The sequence below is a fragment of the Myotis yumanensis genome, unplaced genomic scaffold (genome assembly GCF_028538775.1).
Source record: "Myotis yumanensis isolate MYYU_CA2020_CCGP unplaced genomic scaffold, mMyoYum1.0.hap1 SCAF_2, whole genome shotgun sequence".
NCBI classification, from domain to species: domain Eukaryota; kingdom Metazoa; phylum Chordata; class Mammalia; order Chiroptera; family Vespertilionidae; genus Myotis; species Myotis yumanensis.
In genome coordinates this window covers 15,961,680-15,983,218 of record NW_027223753.1, presented here as the reverse complement: position 1 = coordinate 15,983,218, position 21,539 = coordinate 15,961,680, and the positions used below count along the sequence as shown (strand labels likewise).

At 53.6% G+C, this 21,539-nt stretch overlaps 1 protein-coding gene, 1 long non-coding RNA gene and 1 pseudogene across 3 annotated transcripts in view; 1 reads left to right on the top strand and 2 right to left on the bottom strand.

Moving 5' to 3' along the window:
• Nucleotides 1-21: 21 nt before the first annotated feature.
• Nucleotides 22-2,256, top strand: LOC139001670 (uncharacterized). Of its 2 annotated transcripts, XR_011470086.1 has the most exons (4): nt 22-107; nt 215-337; nt 1,033-1,093; nt 1,261-2,256. It is a non-coding gene; the product is annotated as an uncharacterized lncRNA (long non-coding RNA). The 2 variants fall into 2 exon arrangements; XR_011470085.1 differs by having other exon boundaries at nt 1,033-2,256.
• A 70-nt stretch (nt 2,257-2,326) lies between these two features.
• LOC139001669 (hypoxia-inducible lipid droplet-associated protein-like) lies at nt 2,327-4,268 on the bottom strand (annotated as a pseudogene).
• A 2,634-nt stretch (nt 4,269-6,902) lies between these two features.
• Nucleotides 6,903-21,539, bottom strand: part of MAN1C1 (mannosidase alpha class 1C member 1) — a 128,706-nt gene continuing 114,069 nt past the window's right edge. Inside the window, exons 8-12 of the mRNA XM_070404397.1 lie at nt 17,341-17,456; nt 12,595-12,814; nt 9,916-10,088; nt 8,584-8,699; nt 6,903-7,656 (exon numbers count right to left, since the gene is read on the bottom strand). Of these exons, the coding sequence (XP_070260498.1) occupies nt 7,530-7,656; nt 8,584-8,699; nt 9,916-10,088; nt 12,595-12,814; nt 17,341-17,456 (752 nt within the window). The 3' untranslated portion in view covers nt 6,903-7,529. The remainder of the gene's footprint in view (nt 7,657-8,583; nt 8,700-9,915; nt 10,089-12,594; nt 12,815-17,340; nt 17,457-21,539) is intronic.

Below are 21,539 nucleotides of genomic sequence, written 5' to 3'. Positions count from 1 at the left end.
CCACCTCTGGGATGGACGGGGATGGAGAGCGCGTGTTCACGGCACCCTCACCTGTCAGGGCCCCGCTCCCCACCGCCAGGAGGAGTCCAGGAGCCTTTCTGTGGGAGGTGGAGGGCACCCTCACCTGGGGGCTGGGCTGGGAGTCACTGCCCCCCCCCCCCCGCCCCCCCAGGACCCTGGATCCACTGGCGCTCTCTTCCTCATTCATGCCAAGGTCCCCAGGAGCTGGGAGCTCTGTCTGCACTTTCCCAGGAGAGGGCAGCCTCTGGATGGAACGGAGCCCAGGGGGGCAGCACCGTCCTTGGAGACGCCAGCCCCGTGCTGGTGCACCTGCCAGGTGTGGGAGGTCAGCGGGGTTTGGCAGGCACCAGGCACCCACTGTGTAAGGCACTGGCTGTTGGGTGCCCCACGTGATCTCATTTTGCTCTCGAGCCACCGGGTGAGGGGAGGATGATTTGCCTCTTTTTAAAGTGAAGGGGGCTGAGTTCTGGCACGTAGGTTTATCGGAGTCAAATCTCTTGCCGTGCTTACCTCCCAGGGGATGACCCAGCCGACTGCGTGGGGCAGGGGCTGGCCTCTCCCACCACTCCTGTCCCTCATGGGTCACCAGCCATGACAGCACCATGCACGCAGGGCCCCGTCTCCCCAGCGCCACGTGGGACCTGGCACGTGGTGGGCACGCCAATGTCTTTTGGATGAATGACTCCCAGGGACCAGGAGTTGTGGGTCCTGGACCCAGCCCTTGCCCAGTGCTCTGGCCCCACATCCTCAGTGGCACCCGCTGAGGGCCTGACATCTGGTGTTGGCTTCCAACTGGGCCACTTCCAGCTCGTTACCATTAACGTTTGGGGACACCCAGCGTACGGCAGATGCCATTAGAAAAGCAAATTCCGTTCTGTCAGGAAGCAAAGCTAACAGAGCACAAAGCAGGTTAGGAGGGGAAGATTGATGAGCCAAAGCCCCTGGAAAACAAATGAGGGACGTTTTCTTTACCAGATAACTTTTATTTATTACACTTGCTTTTTGTTAAAGACACAGACACCCTGCCGGTCTCTGGACCTAGGGCTGGAGATGCGCTGCTGGGACTGGGAAGGTCAGCGGGTGCTGGGACGGGTGGGTTTACAAGCCTCTGGGGAAAGGATCACCCCTGGGACTCAGCTCTGGGCTTCCACAGAGCTGCCCAGAGGCCAAGAGCCGCTGTTAGACCTGAGCAGGCCTCTCTGGGCCTCGGTTTCCTCCTCTGTGAATCTTTGCCTGCAGGATTTGTCAAGACTCCAGACTCCATGAAGAGGAAATATGAATTGGACCTCAACCTTCCCCCAGAGCAGAGACACCTCTCGGCCAGATCCCTGGGCATGCTCTCAGCATCCTCCTTCAACCCTCCACCCCGATCTGAGCACCCCCCAAGGCCAGGCCGGCCCCTGGAAGCCCTGGGACAGTCAACAAATCTTCCTCCCAATTTCATAGATTCAGGGCCAACAACAAGATGCTTGCACAATGCGAAAGGCATAAAATGTTCAGATTTATTGCTTTGAGAGTTTGGTTTGTCTCCTGGGCCTGGTTGACGCAGCTTCCTTCAGGTTTCAGAGCATTTTGTTTAAAAAAAAACAAAAAGAATTTTGACAGCAATGTTTTGCCTCATATTTTCACAAGCCTTTATAGTTTACAAAGGACATTCTCATAGAGCAATTATCACTGTATGTATTGAATTTCTACACTGGGGAGCTCAACCCTGGAAATCACCCTCCTTTTCCACAGATGGGGAAGCAGAGGCTCAGAGAGGTTAAGGGCCTTGCCTAAGGTCACACAGCCCAGGGAAAGGTTTCACCCTGCTCTTGGTCTCTTCCGTCCTGCCACTCTGCTTTTCTCATCTTCAGCCTGCCCTAATGCACAGTGGTCTGCAGACAGACAGTGAGTGAGAACAAAAAAAAATAAAAGCCAGAGGCGTTTGCAGAAAACAATCAGAGGCTGGGATGAGTATAAAAATAACCAGGTATGTTCAAGGGAAGATTGTTTTTGTAATGATGCCATTGGTGGAGGGCCAGGGAATCAGTGAGCAGAGGACAGGCTTTCTAAGTTCTAAGACTGCACTGTCCAGATCGGCGACCAGGAACCACACGTGGCTATTCATAGTTAATTAAAATGAAACAAAACCAAATATTTCCTTCCTCAGCCTGGCCAGTGTGGCTCAGTGGTTGAGCACTGACCTATGAACCAGAAGGTCACAGTTCAGTTCCCAGTATAGGGCGTGTAGGAGGCAGCCGGTCAATGATTCTCTCCCATCATTGATATTTTTATCTCTCTCTCCCCCTCCCTTCCTCTCTGAAATCAATTAAAATATATTAAAGAAAAAATTTGTTCCTCAGTTGCACTGGCCACATTTTAAGTGCTCCACATCCACAAATGGCTACCCTACTGGACGGCACAGATATGTCCCTATTTTATGTATTGGTAACAGGAGTAATTGGGCAATTCTCGGGTTGGGCTGAATCTGTATAGCTGTGGTGGGTGGGGAAAGCAAAATCTGTATTTCTCCTGTGTAGTCTGCATCAACAACTCCTGGGATGACTAAGATCCCCTGTAAGGAGGTAGAGCTCCGTCCTAATATTAAACCTACAGTTCCCTCCGGCAGCGGGTCGGGACACCCCTGTAGCAATGGCTGCTACTGGCGAGTCTGGGGTTAGTATTGCCTGGGTGCTTGAATGGAGGTCCAATCCTGCACTGCCTGGGGTTGCCCTGAAGAGGTCACTGACTGATTGAAATTTGCAGAGGGGTTGAGGGTTGATGCCCCTATTATTGGCGGGGTCTGGGGCTGGCCGCCTCTCAAGTTTCCCAATTGAGGTGATGGGATAGAACCTCCTTGGGACCGGTTTGTGGAATTTAAACGCCGACCGTTTTTATGGTATTTTGATCTACATTCCTTTGCCCAATGGAATCCTTTCTCACATTGGGGATCAACAGTTAAGCGGTCTTTTTCCAGGGCAAGAAGCATCCAGATGGAGGAGCCCTCCCAGGGCCTAGTAGCAGTTTTCTGCTAACACCGATGCTGAGCTTCCCTCCCCAGGAAACTGGGACACCAGGCTGGACAGATTTAGGCCAAGTGTTCCAAGGTTATAGCTCAGGGGTGGGCAAATTTTTGACTCGAGGGCCACAATGGGTTCTTAAACTGGACCGGAGGGCCGGAACAAAAGCGTGGATGGAGTGTTTGTGTGAACTAATATAAATTCAAAGTAAACATCATTACATAAAAGGGTACGGTCTTTTTTTTTTTTTTTTTTTTAGTTTTATTCATTTCAAAGGGGCCGGATCCGGCCCACGGGCCGTAGTTTGCCCACGGCTCTTATAGCTGGTGGAGGGAGGTCTTATCACGCCCCTCTGGATGAATGTTCTGGAAGGCTCTTGGGGATTCTGTGATGTCTAGTTGACCTCTGGTGGTCCTGGAGCTGCCAGGCGATGGGTTCTCCAGTGAGCCCCCCAGTAACTCCATCAGTCTAACAAAGATGGAAAGCAGGGTCAGCGCCACACCTAAGAGATAGAGGTTCAATAAATGCCTCATAGCTGAAGGGATCCCACTCCTTTGCAGAGCAGTAGAGCTGCCTTCAGTTTCTGGAAGACTCCTGGGTCCTGCAGGAAGAAGGGCCGGAAGCGGCCGGCTGGATGTAACAGCAGGTAGTGCTGGAGTCCGGAGGAAAGTCGGCCGACAGGCAGCGCAAGGAGGCGACTCAGACAACCCTCAGAAGACGAGAGCGCACAGTCAGCAGCAAGTCCCAGAGTACGGCCGCCCACACTGCTCACTTATACACAACGCCTGCTCGGCGCCATGCGCACTCGGGTCCCTGTACAGGCTCCAGATGTTTGGGTCCAACCCCAGCAGGTCCAGGGGTCTCCAAAGGTGTGGACGGAGTCGACAAAGAAGGAATGACATGGAGACAGTGTTCAGTTGATCAGCAGCCTAGCCAGGATCTCTAGCCAGGACCTCCAGCCAAGTTCTGTGTTTTTTTGTCTTGTTACATCTGTATTTATACCAGTTGACTTTAATCCTGTCAATTTCTATTCCAAAGGCTAGGGCATTTCTCATCTCCATTCCAGGGAGTAAAGATTATGTAGCTTAAGGCGATTAACTACCAGCCTGACACTTAGTTTAGGGGATTTTATTCCCTCCCTAACTTCAGGGAAAAATCCCTACCTGGGGAAACAACCTTCTTCAGAAAGGTGACCTTGGTTAAAACACATGGCGCCAAGAAGGGCAGCAAACATATTAAGAACAGTATGCCATATACACCAGGTCCCTTGAAACATATGCTGTGCAGATGTTTCTTCCCTGCAGCGACTGTGTCAAGCAGCAAGGATGGACCGGCTTCCCACATCTCAGTGCCTGGAGCCAGGTGCTAGTGGAGCTTTCTGGGAAGGAACTAGCACCCAGCTGTTACATGACGAGAACAGGTGCAAAGGGTTCCGTCACAGCGAGGGCAAAAACGAGGCTTCAATGAGCCCAGCATCACGCTGACCAGGCCCCGAAGGAGGATCTGCTCAGGGCCTGGTTCTGGAGCTTGGATTCTGCTTCAGTGAGGATGATTCATCCTTTAATTCCTCTCTCCTCTCAGCCTACCCTGGGTCTTACTTATTTTTATCCCTGGAATGGAGTTAAATTGCCTAAAGGACGATGTTTCTTCACCTTCAAGGGCCCTCCTGGAGGATGAATTTTAAAATATTCATTTTTACAACTTGCTCCCAGCGGTAACAGAGAAGATGGAGAAGAGGAGATGCTGGGGGAGGAGAGGAGGACAGGGCCATGAGCCCAGCGGGCAGCCTGGGGCCTCGGGGAACTTGGAAGTGACTCTGTAGTCGGGAGATAGTCCAGGAATTGACTCTGAGGAGTTGGATAGAGGAAAAGGAATGGCCAGCTATGCTTTTGTTACTCTCTTTATGATACTGAAAAACTGAAGCAAAACCTTCAAACAGTCCGCTGTTGGGTGCCTAGTCCCATAGGCAGGTCTAGTATTTTGGTAGCCACCTTATTTTTTTCTCCAGTCAAGATGCCCTGCCCTCCCTTGGCTGATTGGAAGCTCATGTCCTAAAGGGAAAAGGCAGGATCTGGAAGCACTTGGATTCACCTGTCCTGGCATCGTGCCCGGGGAGGCTGCCCTGGCTCCCGCAGCCTGGATCCCCGGCCAAATCCTCGTCCTTATCCTTCTTGAGGTCTGGCTGTTCACTCTCTTGAGATTTCACAAGCTTCCCCAAGGCATTTCAAGGTATTATTATTATTATTATTATTTATTATTATTGCTTAAGTCAGAGGGAGTTGGCTTCTATTTGCAGTGAAGAACCCCAATGCCCAGCAATCAGGGCTTGGACCCACCGCATGAGACAGCACATGAGGGAATACTGTGCAATGTGATAAATATATATTTGTTGACATGAAAATATGTTCATATGCATAGTTTAGCATAGAAGCAGATTGTAATAAAACAGGGTGCATAGTATTTACAAAAAAATATATCCTGCACATTTCACAGAAATAGGTCTAGAAGAAACTACCCCTTGGAGGGCTGGACAGTGAATGCTTTTTCTTTAAGCTTATCTTTATTTGCTAACCTTTCTATAGAGTTTGTGTAACGTCTTCTGTTTTCCTTCCTTCCTTTTTTTTTTTTTTTTAAATCCTCCCCTGAGGATATTTTTCCCATTGATTTTTAGAGAGAGTGGAAGAGAGAGGGAAAGATGGAGAGAAACATCAATGTGAGAGAAACACATCGATTGGTTGCCTCTGGCACATGCCCTGACCAGGGTACGGTAAGTGCCCTTGACCAGAATCAAACCCGGGACCCTCTGGTCCGCAGTCCGATGCTCTATACACTGAACCAAGGTAGTTTGGCGGTTTTTGTTTATTTTTTGTGGGCACAGGTGAGTCACCAAAGCCACAGGTTCAGGAGTGAAGTGACTCGCTGGACTCAGGCAGTGACTTATTCGCCCAGTGCAGGGCTCCTGCGACAGGTCAGGTGACGTCACCGACAGCTCTGGCTGCTGCGTGGAAGCGGCTGGAAACACCAGAGTCCCTGTCCTCCACTTCCCACACTCCCAGGCACCAGTGGCGTCCCACCTACTCTCACAGCAACCACGGGAGGTGCAGGAAAAGACGGCCCAGAGAGGTGAGGTCCCCTGCTCCGGGCCCCACACCCCAGGGCTCACAATGTCCCTGCGAAGTAAGCTGTGTGGACAGCTGCAGGGGGGCGGGGAGGGGAAGACGAGCGCTCACCTCACTGCTGGGGCCTGAATTCCTTTCAGGGGGCTTCAGGGAAGCAGAGGCTGGTCACAGGGGAGAGTCGATTTGTGGGTGCTCATCCCACTGTCCTTCTTAGCTTCTAGGTCTCAGCTTGAAGGCTACCTGGTCAGAGAACCTCTCCTTGACCGCTAATACAGGCCCTGGCCATTGGTACTTCAGCGGTTTGTCTCCTTTGCCGCATTTCATACGATGTATAGGCACATCACTTACTGTGCTTCTGCCTCCTTGACTTGTAGGCTTCCTGAGGGCGGTGTCTCTGGCATCTCCCCTGTCTGACCCTGCGGCCCTCTCCGAGCAGCTGCTGAAGGGTGGAGCACATGAACACAGGCCTGGGTGGTGGGCAAATCACAGGGGCCGGGTCACCTCTGCCTTCACTGGCTGTGTGACCTCAGGCAAGTTGCTGCCTCTCTCTGGGCCTCTTCCAAGCCTTGACCTAAGTATAAATGTCCAACTCTTCAAAAGATATCCCCCTTTTCGAATATATTAGGTCTTATTTAAGGGAAGGTAATAGAAGTTGGAGTCATTTACTAAATTATACTTTAAGCCAACTGCTGGTTGATTATTCTGAAAACATTGCAATAGTTTTCCCAGGAATCACTGATGTGCAATGAACCCAATCGTATTTCTTATTCAATAAACTCTTTTATTGTAAGTTTTTAGATTTCTCCATTACAATAATGAAAATAGCACTAGTATTCGTAACACTTACACCCAAATCAAAGGGAAACCCCTCCTCAAATTATAAGGTAAATGACACGTAATTGAACGAATAGTAAATGTTGGGCAAGAGGCATTTAAAATATAGAAATAAGGTCAAGGTTTTTGTATACGTACAAATACTTTAAGGTTTAGTTGATGAAGGTGATTGTTTTTGAAAGCATGGGATTTTGAAAACTAACTTATAATTTGTGATAAAACACAACTGTAGAGAAAAGGCAAAATCAAGCAAAACCCAAAATGCCCCCAATACGAAAGGAAGTGAACCAAATACACGGGGTCGGTATGCAAACCTCCAGTTCTTTGGCCCTGGAATGGCAACTGCGTGGGTTTCATAGAAATTCTCCATAGAAAGGAATGTCTGGGCCTGGAGTGACATCGCTGTCTCCGGGCCTGTCTCCTCACAGAGGAGAAGTGGCGTGTCCAGCACATCTGTCTGGAGTGGGGCCTACGTTCCCAATCCCTTTGAGAACAGTCCCCAAACCTGAAAAGGCGAGGCGTCCCTGCAGCTCGGGGCGGCAGGGAGCTGGGGTCAGAGCTGGCCCCCAGCCCTGCCAGTGCTGTCTGAGTGGTTCACGGGCAGCGGGTGGGCCTCCGTGTTGAACACCCAGTCTTCCAGGGACAGCATGTCATCTTCAGAGAACAGAAGATAGAGGTACCTGTGCCAGGCAGGGAGGGGGCGAGACACAGCTGTCAGTGCTCTGGGAACAGGGGCCCCGGGAAGGAACCTCAGGGGCCTCTGCAACAGGCCTGTGGCTACGGTGCAGGGTGGGCAAGATCCCAAATCCACTCAGAGGGTTGGACCCAGGGGAGATGCTGTGATGCTGAGACGCGCACTGGGCTTGGGGCAGACAGCCCTGGTTTAATCCTGGCCCTGCCCCGGCCCTCACACCCAACAGCTTCATTCAGGTCCTTTGCCCCTGGCCTCTGTGGGAGTCCTGCCAGGGCACCGTATGGCCTAGCTTCTCCTTGCTGTGCAGGGTGGCCTGAGCCCTGCACTGGCCCAGTCTCCTGGGCTCTCCCCGATGTGCCCCTCAGGAGACTCTGTAAAGTACATGTGAGGGCACTAAAATGAACAGGGAGTGGTGACTCCAGAACCCCAGCTTCCCAAGCCATGTGGGTTTTTATTAGAAGGAACGGACCATTCCAGTTCACCCTAAAGGCTCAAGGGCATTGCTCTGGGGAACGGCAAGGAGCCCAGGGGACAGTGCAGCAACCCTGCAGAGGAAAGTCACCAGCATATCGACACCATCACCCTTGTTATTTTGCAGAAGGAGCTTAGTTTTATGGACCTTAAGGAACCTGAGGAGACAGGTTGCAGAACTGAACTTGTCCCACAGCTAATACTTCAGCTATACTAGTGGGTAGAGTCCAACCCAGTCTCGTTCTCTGAGTAGAAACCGGCCTGGCCCAAGGCTTACCCATGGGGAGCGGGGGTCTCACACTATGCCAAGCCCCCACCCCTTGGGCCCCCTTCCTGTGACTGCAGACCCTAACTCTGGGGAAGGGACAGACTGCTGACCGCCCGCCTCCCTAGGAAAGCTGCGTTGTCTGCTGGAAAGAACAGTGACCAAGCCCCGGCTCACTTTAGCGTCTCCGCTAGGAAGAAGGTCTGCTGCTTGTTGTCGTGGTTGGGGATGCTGCTGTACACGTCTTGGATCCCGGCAAAACCGGCTTCTGTCCGACAGTATTTCTCCAAGGCCTGGGTATGGCGAGAGGAGAGGACCCCCCCAAGCTCGCAATAGGCAGGCCCCTGACCCCTCGACGGCGGACCCCTGGCGTTTGTGGAAGCAGAAGGCCGAGCTATTCTCAAGGTTCAGCGCCTGCCGCCAGGCTGGGGGGCCTGCCGCCAGTTCAGTCCCAACGGGAGAGCTGTGCCCGGGCTCTCCACCTGGTGTGAGCAGAGAGGAGGCTTCTCTCTGCCTCTCATGGAATAGACTGATGTCAGACTTGCCCAGTGGGGACAGAGGAAGGCGCTGGTAGTGTTTGTGGCTGGGCCGTGGGACTGTCATCCCAGGATTCTCCATGAAGATATGGTCCCTGGGCTGCAGGTGGGTAGGCCATGGGCTCTCTGTCTTTTGCATAGAAATGCATTTCTCACCCACGGACGGTTTGCAGATGGGGCCCAGGAGCACAAACACTTGGCCTTCAGAGGCCAAGAACAAGGCCTTAGGGAAGCAAGAGACTGACCAGCAAGCCATGACAATGATCCTGAGCAGGCCTGTGCCCACCTGAGTATGACACTCAGGGTGTGGCTCTCCCAGGACAGTACCTGCCTCTGAGAGCAGTGGGTGGGGAAGGAGGAGAGGACAGAGAAGGCTCAGCATCCATCAAGGAACCTTCCAGAGTCCCCACACCTGCCTTTGACACTTGTCCTAAAGTGGGCATGAGATTTCCCACTAGGTAGCTGGGGACAAGAGGAGAGACAGGTGGGGTGAGTGGGTGGGTGAGCAGAGCCCAGAGAGGGCGGGGGTGGCAAGGGGCTGGGCTGGCTCTGGGGAGAGAAGGGAGGGGAGCTGCTGGCCTAGCAGCTGTTCCTGTTTGAGAGGCGACATCTGAGGCACTGGTCCAGGCTTCAGGGTCAGAGGGCAGCGACCGCATGTGCTCTGGCCCCCTTGGCTGCTGCCCTGCCTTTGCCCCTCTACGTTTGTTGGCACCGGGGCCAGAGCCTCAAGGCTACGGGCCTCAGAACCCTCTTCAAGTTCCTGGGTTGACTGTGCCCAGCTGGGGACTCCTGGCTCTGCAACCATAACCTTGACCCTTGATTTCTGAACTTCAGCCAGATGCCAACCTGGCTTAACCTTCCCCTCAGCGCCTGAGCCACGGGGTTTTGGAGTCTGACTGTGACTTCTCAAGGGCACCTGCCACCCGTTTAAGCCTCCCACCCTCCTTCCCCCAGCCCAGCCCAGCCCACTCACCATCACCACTTCCCAGCCCCACTCCCGGTAGATGGGGTCGTGGGTCTGTCGCCATAAGTACATGTAGCTCTCCACCACCTCGGGCCTCAGGATGTAGTAGCTCTCACTCAGCTGCGTGGCCACCGCCTCTTTGCCGGAGTTAAACCAGAAGGCCTCGGGCCCCAGTTTGGTATCTGTGGAGTGACCAACCAGAGGGCCTGGGTCAGACCACTCACCTGCTGCCCAGGATAGATCCGGGGGTGACGGTTGGCGATGGAGGGTGTGGGTGGGCCTGCCTGGATTGCCTGAGCCTGGCAGATATACAACTTCCCTCTTGGCCCAGACTGGCCAAAGCAAGACCCTTGAGGCCTCAAAATTTTGCAATTTTAGAATGTGAGAATCCAGATGAACTACCCAGCACTCTGGGGAGACAAAGGTTGGGGTGGTGTTCCCTCACTGTGTGTTTTGAGATATAAGCCCTGCAAGATGTTCATAGAGTTCAGCCAAGACAGGGCTCCAGGTTTCAACACATTTGGAGAGGAGTGGGTTAAAAGTAAAACAGTCTCACTCCTGCAGGACTTACCAGATCCTTTCACGTGCTAATATGCAATGAAGCTTCTCCACAGACCGTAGGAAGCTGCTTTTAGCTCCTCTCAGAACCAGCCTTCTGGTTTGACAGTTTGGGAGACTGTTGACATGGAGAGGAGGGAAAGAAGTGCCCAGAACAAGCACACTCATCCTCGGGCAGAGGGAGCCGACTGAGTCCGGCTGGTGGGGTCTGCTTTGCTGCTGTCATTGTTTTGTTAGTTTGTGGACAATTTACTGCCGGTCCTGTTTTGTGGATGACCACAATTATATAACCACTACCACAGCCACCATTTGTGATGTCAAAGGCTGTGCTGGGTGCTTTACTATACATTACTTCAGTCCTTAAAGGAATGTGTTCTTGGTGAGGGAGGTGTTATTATTCCTCTACTATGCATGTGGGAACTGAGGATCAGAGAGGCTAAGTAATCTGTGCAGGGGAACACAGCGCGCTGTGGCTGTGCGGGATGTTACCCGGGATTTGTCTGATGCCCCCTCCCTACGCTGTGTCCTCTCTCTTTCCCTTCTGAGTCTGACTCTCCAGGCCTCAAGTTTAGGGTATGTGGGTTGGGTCTTCCTCCCTTCAATGCCTGCACGTCCTGTCCAGGTTGGCCGAGGGCCTGGTTCTGGTTCTACTGTGAGCCCTTCCTCCTCCCTCCATGGTTCAGGACCCTAGAGGCCCTGAGTTGTTTTTCCTCAAAACACGCGCTTTGCAGGATGTCCTTCTCTTCCGAGGAGGGCTTCCTGGGAGAGGAATTAGCCAGAACCAGGCCCTTCCGATCCTCTCAGATGGTGCAGACACTCCTACCATCAGAAAACAGTCGTCTTGCCAAGCTGCTAATGGGGCGAGGGCGAGAGCGCCTCTTGCAGCCGCCGCGGACGAGCCAGGCTGGCTGGAACAATATGCTCTATTACGCGGACCGTCTTTTATGGTCGGGGCTGATTGTCCCAGACAAATAGCAAGCTTTTTATTATTCCTGAGATTTCCTATTTGTTTATGGTGCTGACAGAGAGAGCTCTTTGAGGGGACTTGGAGACCAGTTTTAGGACCCGTTGTGAATTGCTGGTTTTCTGAACAGCTCAGTCAGGACTCAGCTGCTGCGGTCACAGACACATCTCGGTGGACCTAACAAACCCTCCCATGCTGCTGGCTGAGGGCGCTGGCAACGTGCTTTCTGGGATCAGGGAGAGACCCATCCTGGTGACCTGTGTTACTGTTCACATTGAATGGATGAGAAAATGGAGGCCACCAGCTGGTGAGTGGCGGAGTGGCACCTGAACCAGGTATTTTTTACTGCAAATCTTGGGTCATCTGCTCCAGCCAAGACTGGGGTTAAACTCAGAGTAGTGGGCACCTCCTGGGGCCCTGGGGGGCTGGGGATTGCTCTGAGGGCCGCTGTTCAGAGGCAGCACACAGCGGGGAGCTGAGCATCAGGAGACCTGGGTTCTGGCCCGGCTTAGCCACTCACAGCGGTGTGACTTCGGCTCTGGACTGACTCAGTTTCCCCACGTGTAAAATGGAAGTCGGGTTCATGTTCTCTAACGTGACTGCTGACTCTGGCATTTGACCATTCTGCATGAGTGCTGAGCGGATGGTCAAGAAGCGCTCAAGCTTGGATCAAAGAGGGTGATGAAAGGTGGTGCCAGGAGGTGCCCAGCCCCACTAAATGGAGGGGTTTTGAGGAGGAAAAGCAGAGGAGCTGGAGGGTAGGGGGTGAGGGAGAAGGAATTCTCTAGGCTCCAGAGGCCAATGTTTCTGCCTCAGGGGCCGGAGGACCCTCTGCTCTGTGCTCCACCCATAGGGCCGCGTCATGTGATCTATGGCCACATCATCCCTGAGCCTCAGTGTCCTCATCTGTGTTGTGAGGTTCAGAACAAGTGCTGAACAATACCTGGCACACACAAAGGGCTTAAAACGTCACCCTATTTCCCCTTTAATTTAGTTACAACCTCAGTGCACAGACAGTGCGTCCCTTGTTCAAATTCTGCCTAACTGCAGAGGGCGAGACGTCCCTAAGACCACGGTTCCCTGCACTCCCCCACTCTGCTGGACTCCCAGCTCTTCCTGGTGTCCGGCCTCGGTGTGTCCTGCCGGCCCGCCCCGGGCAGGGTTACCTGAGCGGTCGTACGACTCGTGGCACGTCTTCGTGATCTGGGCTGCGAGCTCGCGGTAGTGGGCCCTCTTGTCCTCGGCGGCATCCTCGGCACCCAGGGCGATCATGCCCCCGGAGAAGCAGGCCAGGTGCCCCATCTTGTGGTCCAGGTTCCCCCCGCGCCACTCGGCAATGTAGGTCAGGCCCCCGGGAGACACGTTCACCAAGTGGGTCTCGATTGCCTGGGAGCGAGGTGGGAAGTGGGCAGGGAGGGGGTGTGGGTGGGAGGCACAGGGAAGGAGCGGAGAGGACAGAGAGTGAGGATTTTGGAGACAGCAGCAAATGCAGCTCTACCGAGCCCTCTGTCCCAGGCCAAGGGGGCCCACTGACCGCAGCCGGCCGCTGGCCCACTGGGGCCGGTGGGAGCTCTGCCGCTCGCCCAGCTAAGGCCTGGGGCCTGCTGGGGGCTTAGACATAAGGTAGCTCCCCAGGGTGAGTCTCACACAGACTTGAAAATCTATGTACAAAAAATTTCAAAAAATCTTTAAGAATTATTACCCTCCTTGGTTAGGGAATCTTAACCTGTGGATGGGCTTCAGGGTGTCACAAATGCCCCTAAAATTGTACACGACACTTTTGTGTATGTGCATTTTCTTTTTCTTAAAAATTGGTTTTTATTGATTTTAGAGAGAGAGGAAAGGAGAGGGAGGGAGAGACAGAAACATCCATGTGAGAGGAAAACATCGATCAGCTGCCTCCTGCATGCCCCCTACTGGGGATCGAGTCTGCAACCCAGGCATGTGCCCTGGCTGGGAACTGAGTTGTGACCTTTTGGTGCATAGGATGACGGTGAACCTACTGAGCCACACCGGCCAGGGCTGTATGTGCATTTTCATGGGACAAGGGCCCATATATTTCATCAGATTCTAAAATAGACAAAACGAAACAAAACAAAAACCAGAGAAAATTGAGAGGTGCTCTCTACAGCCCCTCATTACACGCCTTCCCATTTAATGCCCAGGACAAGCCAGGTACGTAGTCTGCAGTGCTCTCCACAAGAGGCCGAGTGCCTTGTCCCCGGTCATGCAGTCAGACCAGGACTGGGACAAGGACCCCCAGATGCCCAAGACTCCAGTTTGGAGCTGTGTGACTTTGGGCGGGTTCTATGTTCTCTCCATGTTGTAACTTCCTTGTGTATAAAATGCAGGTAAGAACATGAGCCACTTCATAGGGTCATGAGGGCTACATGAGATGTGTTGTAAGCTCAGCCTATTTCCCAGCACAGGAGAGTCCTCCATCAACGTTGGCCTTCACAATTCCTCTCCAGCCGGCCCCCTGCCCACCCTCCTCTGCACCACTGGCCTCTTCACTCATGCACTCCAGCCCCGATGAGTATTTTGTGAGCACCTCCTCAGTGCCAGGCTGTGTAGGTGCAGGGGATACAGCCCCTGAAGATGGGCCTGGACCCTGCCTTAGGGAGCTCACCCGTGAGCACAGTGACTTCCCCCCAAGTCAATACACACCAATATCACCATTTGTGACCAGCATTTTGAATGAAACAAATTGAGGGGACAGGCCAGGGAAATGTGGAAGGGGGTCCTGCTTTGCAGTGAGGTCAGAGGTCTCTGCCACGGGGATGCGTGTGGAGCAGATGAGGGTTCCTGCCTCAGGCTTTGCCCGCTGCTCCCGTCCCACTGCTAACTCCAGCCCGGCCTTGGAGCCTCTTCGGGGTGCATCCTTGGAGAGGACAGCCTAGCCCACGCCACTGCTGCCATGTTCTTCTACTATCCCACTATCTCCCTACGTGGTGCCATCCCCATTTTGTGTACACATGTTCATGTATGTTTCTGTGGAACGTGTCTCTCCCAGGACTCTGATTGCCGTGTGACAGCAGAAGCCACCACCAGCAACCTCCAGCCAGGGCCTGGAACACAGAAGGTGCTCAAAGCCAATGTGCTCCCTGAGGGTTTTTTCCTTCTTCTCTGTAAGGTCTGGGCTGGTGGGTTGGCTGCAGGAACCTCCCTGAGCAGCAGAGGAGGAAGCAATGTTGATGGCCAGGCCAGGGCACCTGCTCACACGGGGAGGAGGCGTGGACAGCTGGCCATGGCTGGGCAGAGCTGTGTCCAGGCAGCTGCTCTGCATCCCTGAGCGTGCAGGTGCAGGGGCGGGATGGCAGGCCCAGTCCAGGTGCAGAAACATGGTTCAGTTACCCATTGTTAATGCTTGGGAGAGAACACAGACATGAGTTGGAGGGGATCCCAGAAAGTCTCACACTGCAGCCGAAAATCTTCATCTTCAAGACAGTCTCCCATAGGTTATTTCTATTTGGGGTTAACCCCAAGCTAAGTAACTTTGGTAAAGAGGAAACAACGCAGTTTCTCTTTGAAGAGACAACTGAGATGGCAGATGCAAAGATAAAAATAACAACACAAAAAAACCAAGGCTTCTCAAACTCCAAGAGAAACAAGACAGCACAGGCATCATGGACTGGTCAGGAGGCTTAAATCCTGGCAAGAGATACAGCAAAGAGCGGACTGAGAGGCAGGCCTGGCCTGAACCCCAGCTCTGCATTCTGGGTGTTGGGCGACTCTGGGCAACTTATTTCACTTTTCTGAAGATTCCCTTTCTTCATCTGTAAAATGAGACTAACTTCTGGGCTGGCTGGGAGGCTATTCAGAGGCTCTGGCTTCCTTAGCCTCCTGGAGGGGACCCTACCCGACCTGTGCCCGCCCGAGAGGGACTTTGGCAAGCCAGGCTCCTCTGTGAGTTGCAGCTGTAAGTGGAGGCAGGAGCACTGCACCTTGAGGCAGCCAGACCCTGTCTGCACCCTGGCTCTGACATGTGTGATCGTGAGCCTTTCTGAGCCTCCGTTTCATCACCTGTAAGACGGGGTCTAAGGCACTGAATGTACTGCCCAGAGAAGGTCAGAATGACCTTTAGTGCCTAGTCCCTGTCCTTCTTGTCCTTTCTCCCATGACCTTCAGGGGTTGCCCAGTCAGCCTGTCTGAAGCCCCCATGCCCACCCCACGAGATATTGGTCTAACCTGCACACCGACACTGCCCCCAGCCCCCAGCCCAGCAGCTTTTCTAGGCTGTTGCTTGGGTCCCACCCAGAGGTTCTCATGTAACCTTGTTGGGGTGCAGACTGGCCATTGGGATAAACATTTTTTTTAAACCGATTTTTAGAGAGGGAGGAAGTGAGGGAAAGAGAGTGAAACATAGACGTGGGAGAAATACATTGATCAGTTGCCTCTTGTATGTGCCCTGATGTGGGGATCAAACCTGAAACCTAGGTATGTGTCCTGACTCAGAATCGAACCCTGGACCTTCTGGTGCATGGGATGACACCCCAACCAACTGAGCCACACTGGCCAGGGCTGGCCATCAGATTTTTAACGTGTGACTTAAAAAAAATATTTTTTAAATGGACTTTTCAGAGAGAGAAAGAGAAACAGCAATCAGCTGCCTCCTGCATGCCCTACTGGGGATCAAGCCGGCAATTGGGGCATGTGCTCTGACCTGGAATCAAACCAGCAACCCTTTGGGGCACAGCCAACTGAGCCACACCAGCCAGGGCTGACCATCAGGATTTTTAACAGGCCAACAAGGTTGACAACCACCAGAACGCTCTTCAAAGCCCCCAACTTGGCACAGGCCCAGCCCTTACCAGCGTCAGAGACACTGCAGGAGAAGATCAAATACAGGAGCAAAGCCAGTTGTCTCCTATTCAATCAAGTGTTTCCATAAAGCTCCCAGTTTGCTTAAATAATTCGTGGCCATTTCTTCCCCGAAGCCTCAACTACTGTGCGCCTGAGGGCAGGGAACTAGGCTGCTCGTTAACTGCATGTGGGTGGCAGGAAGGGCAGCACCTGGCCCCCAGCTGAACCATATCTGACAGGAAACACTGGCTGTGGGCTGGGCTCAGCCATAGAAGCTGTGTGGATGGGGCTGAGCCAGGCTGAGCTGGGACTGGAGTCCCAGGAGCTGCTTCATGACTGAGTCTTGGTGCCTGGGCGCTGGGCAGGGAAAACTCATTAGTGAGGCTGTAAGCTTAGAGTCCACAGCCCTGCAGGCCTGGTTCAATGTGCTTCCTTTAAGCACTGCCATTGCTGCCTAGATTCATGTGATCGGAGGGCAGTGAGAGATCATCCATCCACCCACCCATATTCCCCTACCCATCCACCGTCCATCCTTCCACCATCTATCCAGAGCCAGGAGACCTCGCTCTGGCTTCAGCTCTGCCAGTGCCGTGCTGTGAGGCTTTGAGTAAGTGCTTCTCCTCTCTGGGCCTTGGTTTCCATCCACATAAAGAGAAGGGACAGAGCTGGATGCTCCACTGACAGAGGCCCCTCCCACTTGGATGTACTAGCTGTCACCTCTGGCTTGGCAGGAAGGTGGCTGAGGGTCTTGTTTTGCCGCCTCCTGCCTGGGGGCTGCCAGCCACCGCCTGGCTGCGTTTTGGGCTCCGGCACATCAGCTGAAGCACAGACACCGAGGTTTCTGAATCAGACTGCCTGCCGCTTCCCGTGAGGCCTCAGACAAATGAGCGCCCCTCCTCGAGCCTGGGTTTCTATCTGAAACAAGGCTGCTAACATGGCCCTAATTTCAAGGCGTTGAGAAGAGTTACGAGACAGGTGTGCAGTGACCGATGGGGCAGGAGCTGTCTGTGGTTCCCCTGGTCAGCGCACTGTGGGGGAGGGACAGACAAGGCCCTGGCACCGGGCCTGTGTGAGCCGGGGGGCGAAGGACCGTGAAGGTGCTGTCTTACCGTCAAGGCTTCGTAGTACATGTCTTTAGCCTCCGTGTCTGTCTTGGCTGACATCAACCAGGATTTGATCAAATATTCATAAAAACTGTCCCCGAGTCCTCCAACCGAGACGTGGTCTGTGAGGGGAAAGCAGACAGAACATTATCTCCATCGCCGAGGCGCGGCAGGACCAGTGGAGCGCACATCTTGCCCACTGGGCTCGTGGCCTGCGGGCGGAGCGTGCGGGTGGAGCAGCATTTAATCAGCAGCCCCCCAGCCCGGAACAGCGGCTGAGAGAAAGACACAGCCTGTGACTCGGGGAGGCAGGCCTTCTCCAGCGCAATGGCCCTGCACACAGGTGCAGGGGCTCAGTCAGGGCTATAAATCATGTCGCCATAGCAGGCCGAGGACGGCAGGGCCTCTGGTTATTAACTGGAAATGAGCTGCATTTCTTTAAAAAGATAATCTGGTGGCAGGGAGTGGAGATTTTTATTACCTGGTGACAAACATGGTAATTAATGCTGGGAAGGTTCCTAAAAGGCTTTGAAGAGGAGGAAGGAGAGGCTTGATTTAGGCGGTCAGGGTACAGAGCCTTTCTGGAAAAACTGAATTTAAATTTAGCGAATTGGGATGAATGGAGTTCAAAGGAGCAGGGGGAGGACAAATGAGATTTGAGGACGCCCCTCTCTGCCTGGTGGCATCGCCCGAAGTCCCCACGGAGCAGGACCTCCAGGCTGTGGTTGAATGAGGAGGCATCTCCACCCAGGGCTGTCCTGGGAGAAAAACGGGGTGACCAAGGAACCACAGAAGCAAGACATGGACAGAAAACACTCACATGCTTTAAAAAGTAACAACGGGGAACATAAAGGCATTTAATGATATAATGCAGAGCAAACGTCACTTCCCTGTTAGGATTCACTTAAGCAGAGAGAGAGAGAGGAAGAGGGAGGGGATGGGGATGGATTAAGGTAGGGTGGGTGGAATGGGAAGAATATTTTCAGCTCCTTTGTAGAAACGGTAAAAAGAGTAAGAAATAGAGAATACACTGACAGCTACCAGGTCGATGGTGGGCTAGGGGTTTTGTTGTATTATTATTATTTTTAAAATATATTTTATTGATTTTTTACAGAGAGGAAGGGAGAGGGATAGAGAGTTAGAAACATCGATGAGAGAGAAACATTGATCAGCTGCCTCCTGCACACCCCTTTCTGGGGATGTGCCCGCAACCAAGGTACATGCCCTTGACCAGAATCGAACCTGGGACTCCTCAGTCCGCGGGCCGATGCTCTATCCACTGAGCCAAACCAGCCAGGGCTTGTTGTATTATTTATAACATCTTCCCCAGAACCTTGCAAGGTGAGCACTATCAACCTCATTTACCGGATGGGAAAAAGGAGAGCGAGCCTAACCCGCTCACCCGAGGCCACCCAGCTGGCAGAGCTCTCACTCTGCAGCTTCACACAGTCAACCAGAGGACGAGACCAAAGAGGCACAGAGAAGCACAGTGCACAGAGAAGGACCAGAGGGTGACGGCAGCCGGGCCAGGGAAAGGGCTGAGAGGAGGCCCCCACAGTAAACCAGCCTTCAGCCCCTCCACAAACAGATCCTGGCCAGCGAGGTTTCAGGAACGGCACAAACACTTGCAAAAACTGGAACCAAGCAGGTAAAGCCTAAGCCTTGAGGAGTGGGAGGGGGTAGGTGTGGGCTGGACTTTGCCAGTGAAGAGGGAAGCGAGAACCAGCACAGCACACCCCTCACCCCCTATTCCTGGGTGGAGGGCACACAAAGGGCAGGGCGGAGGGTGCCAGGCTCAGCATGTCGATGGCGTGTCCATGTTGGAGTAGGAGGTCTGTGTGGAGCAGGGATGGGGGGAAGGCTGTAAGCAAACTGAGCCAGCCTCTGCCTCGAGCCGCTGAAGCTCACAGCCCACAGAAGGAGCCCTGGCTCACAGGTGGCAGCCAGGGCACTGCCATCTCCACACTCATCTCCTGGCCCTGCCTCCCCTCACTGTTTCTCCACCACCCCAACCTCCGGCCCCCAGCCTTCCCATGCTATTTCTCACCTTGTAAGGCTAGGCTTCCTCACTGGATACCTCAGCTTCCTCCCCTCAGAAAGGCTTTCCCCAGTGCTCTCATGACCCCTCCCCTTCCTCCCTGCAGAGTGACCATGAGGGAGAGTGAGACACACACACACACACACACAGCCTGGCCTGGCAGAGCACCCAGTGGGGGCTGTCCCCCGGTTGCTGGGGGCGTGCCTGATGCTGTTGTCAGAACCTGTTTGGGGTCTGCCTCCCGGACTAGGCTGTGGGCTCTTTGTGGAAGGGACTGCGTAGGATTCACATTTTATGTTCAGGACCTTTACTGCACACAGTAGCCGCCCTGAATGAATGAAAGGAAGGTAGGTTTGAGCTGTGCTGGAAAGGGCCTCAGACGCCAAGCCGAAGAGTTTGGATTTCATCACACGTGTGTCGTGGAGCAGGCTCCACCTGGCCGGTGTGTGCAGGAGAGGGGAGCCGGGTGGCAAGGACTCCACAGGCGACTGAGACTGGACACCCACGTGGGGCGGTGTGGATAGTCTCTCAGGGGACCTTGACTGAAGTGGACAGTTCTCACTTGGAGGTCCCACTGCTTTCTAGCTGCCGTGTGGCTGTGTGTGTGTGTGTGTGTGTGTGGTGTCGTCTCGGTGCTGGGTGATGTACTGGGAGAAGCCTAGGCCTGGGTGGGAATCAGAGGCCGGATCTGCTACTAGCTCCAGGCAAGCCATTTCCCCTGCCAGTCCTCAGTCTTCTCCAGTAAAATGCTTTTAAAGGGGAGCCCGAGTTGGTGTAGACAGGCCTTAGAGCAGAGGTGGGTTCTGCTGCTTCCTAACCACGTCAACATCTCATCACACTGGGCAGCCAGAAGCAACCACCCAACAAGCTGGGAAACCTGCCGGCAGAAGACAGCATGCACTGGGGAGGCCGCCAGGCTCGCGCTCCCTTTTGGAAGAATCTAGACCTGCCACTGCCTTCCCACCGAGGAGAGAGTGGGATTCAGGCAGTGGACAAGGAGGCTGAGCCCTCCAGGGCTGGCAGCTCTTTGAGCTCTCATCCGTGATGGGTGCCAGCAGGAGCCTGGTGGCTTCTCCGGCTGAGATCCTAGCAGCCAGAGGTCTTGGTCTCCCCTGTTTCCCTGAAGCTCAGCTTCAAGCAGGAGTGGGGAGCTGCCAAGAGCACCCCAGTTCCTCCTTTGCCTCTCTAAGCTACAATTTCTACAGCTGCAAATTGGCTAAACAGAGGATTCAACGAGAAAAAAGAATGTGAACACACTTAGCTTATGCAAGTGGGGAATGTTATCATCTGGAAAAATACACAATCACAAAAAAACGCCCTGATGAAAACCTGAGATGACCCCAGGCGCCAGAGCCCGGGAAGGAGGAAGCAGGCGCCCAGATGTAACCCCCTCTGCTCTTTGGCAGGCTGTGGATTCATATTTTATTAATATGAAACAAATTTTCACACGTGACCGACTTGGCCCAGCCCTGTGACCCCTGGCGCAGCCTGAAAAGAAAATTATGCTTCTCGGTGGGGGCTCCCTGGCAATTTGCCAAGGTGGCTGTCAGCTGGAAGCCACACCCTCTCCTTTTGTGGGTTTGCTGCGTTGTCCTGGAGCAGCGGAGGCCAGCAGCCCGGCAGTTTATCTCTTTGTCCAGTCAGGCCTTGCAATTAAAAGCAGTAACAGTTACTGAACGGTCTCTTCCTGTGGCCATAATCTTAATTCAACCCTTCGTTTTCTCCTGCACTTTTGGATTTCATAGAATGTTTGGTTAAAAATACTGTGCGTTTCCAGAAGTGGTTTTCGCAGGAGGCCACTTGGGAGTGAGGTCATCACCAGGGAAACATCCTGGGTCCAACTTCCTGGGCCTCGAGACCTGCGATCAGGGAGGCTGGGGCTGGAAGGACAGGCCCTGCCTGCACACTGTTACTCATGGGCCCGTCTCCAGCAGATGAACTGAAATCTGTTTCCTGCAGCTTTTGGCCATTACTCCAACCCCTTCCACAGCACACAAAGAACATATCTCCAGTTCTTCTCCCATTTTGCAGGAGAGGAAATCAAGGCTCAAAGAGATAAAATGAACCCCCCCCTCACTCCCAGCCATGCAGTAATCAGACCCATGTCTCCTTTGACGCCAGCCCTGGCTGATGCCATAACAGCTGGGGCTAGAGGGGGTGGGAGAGG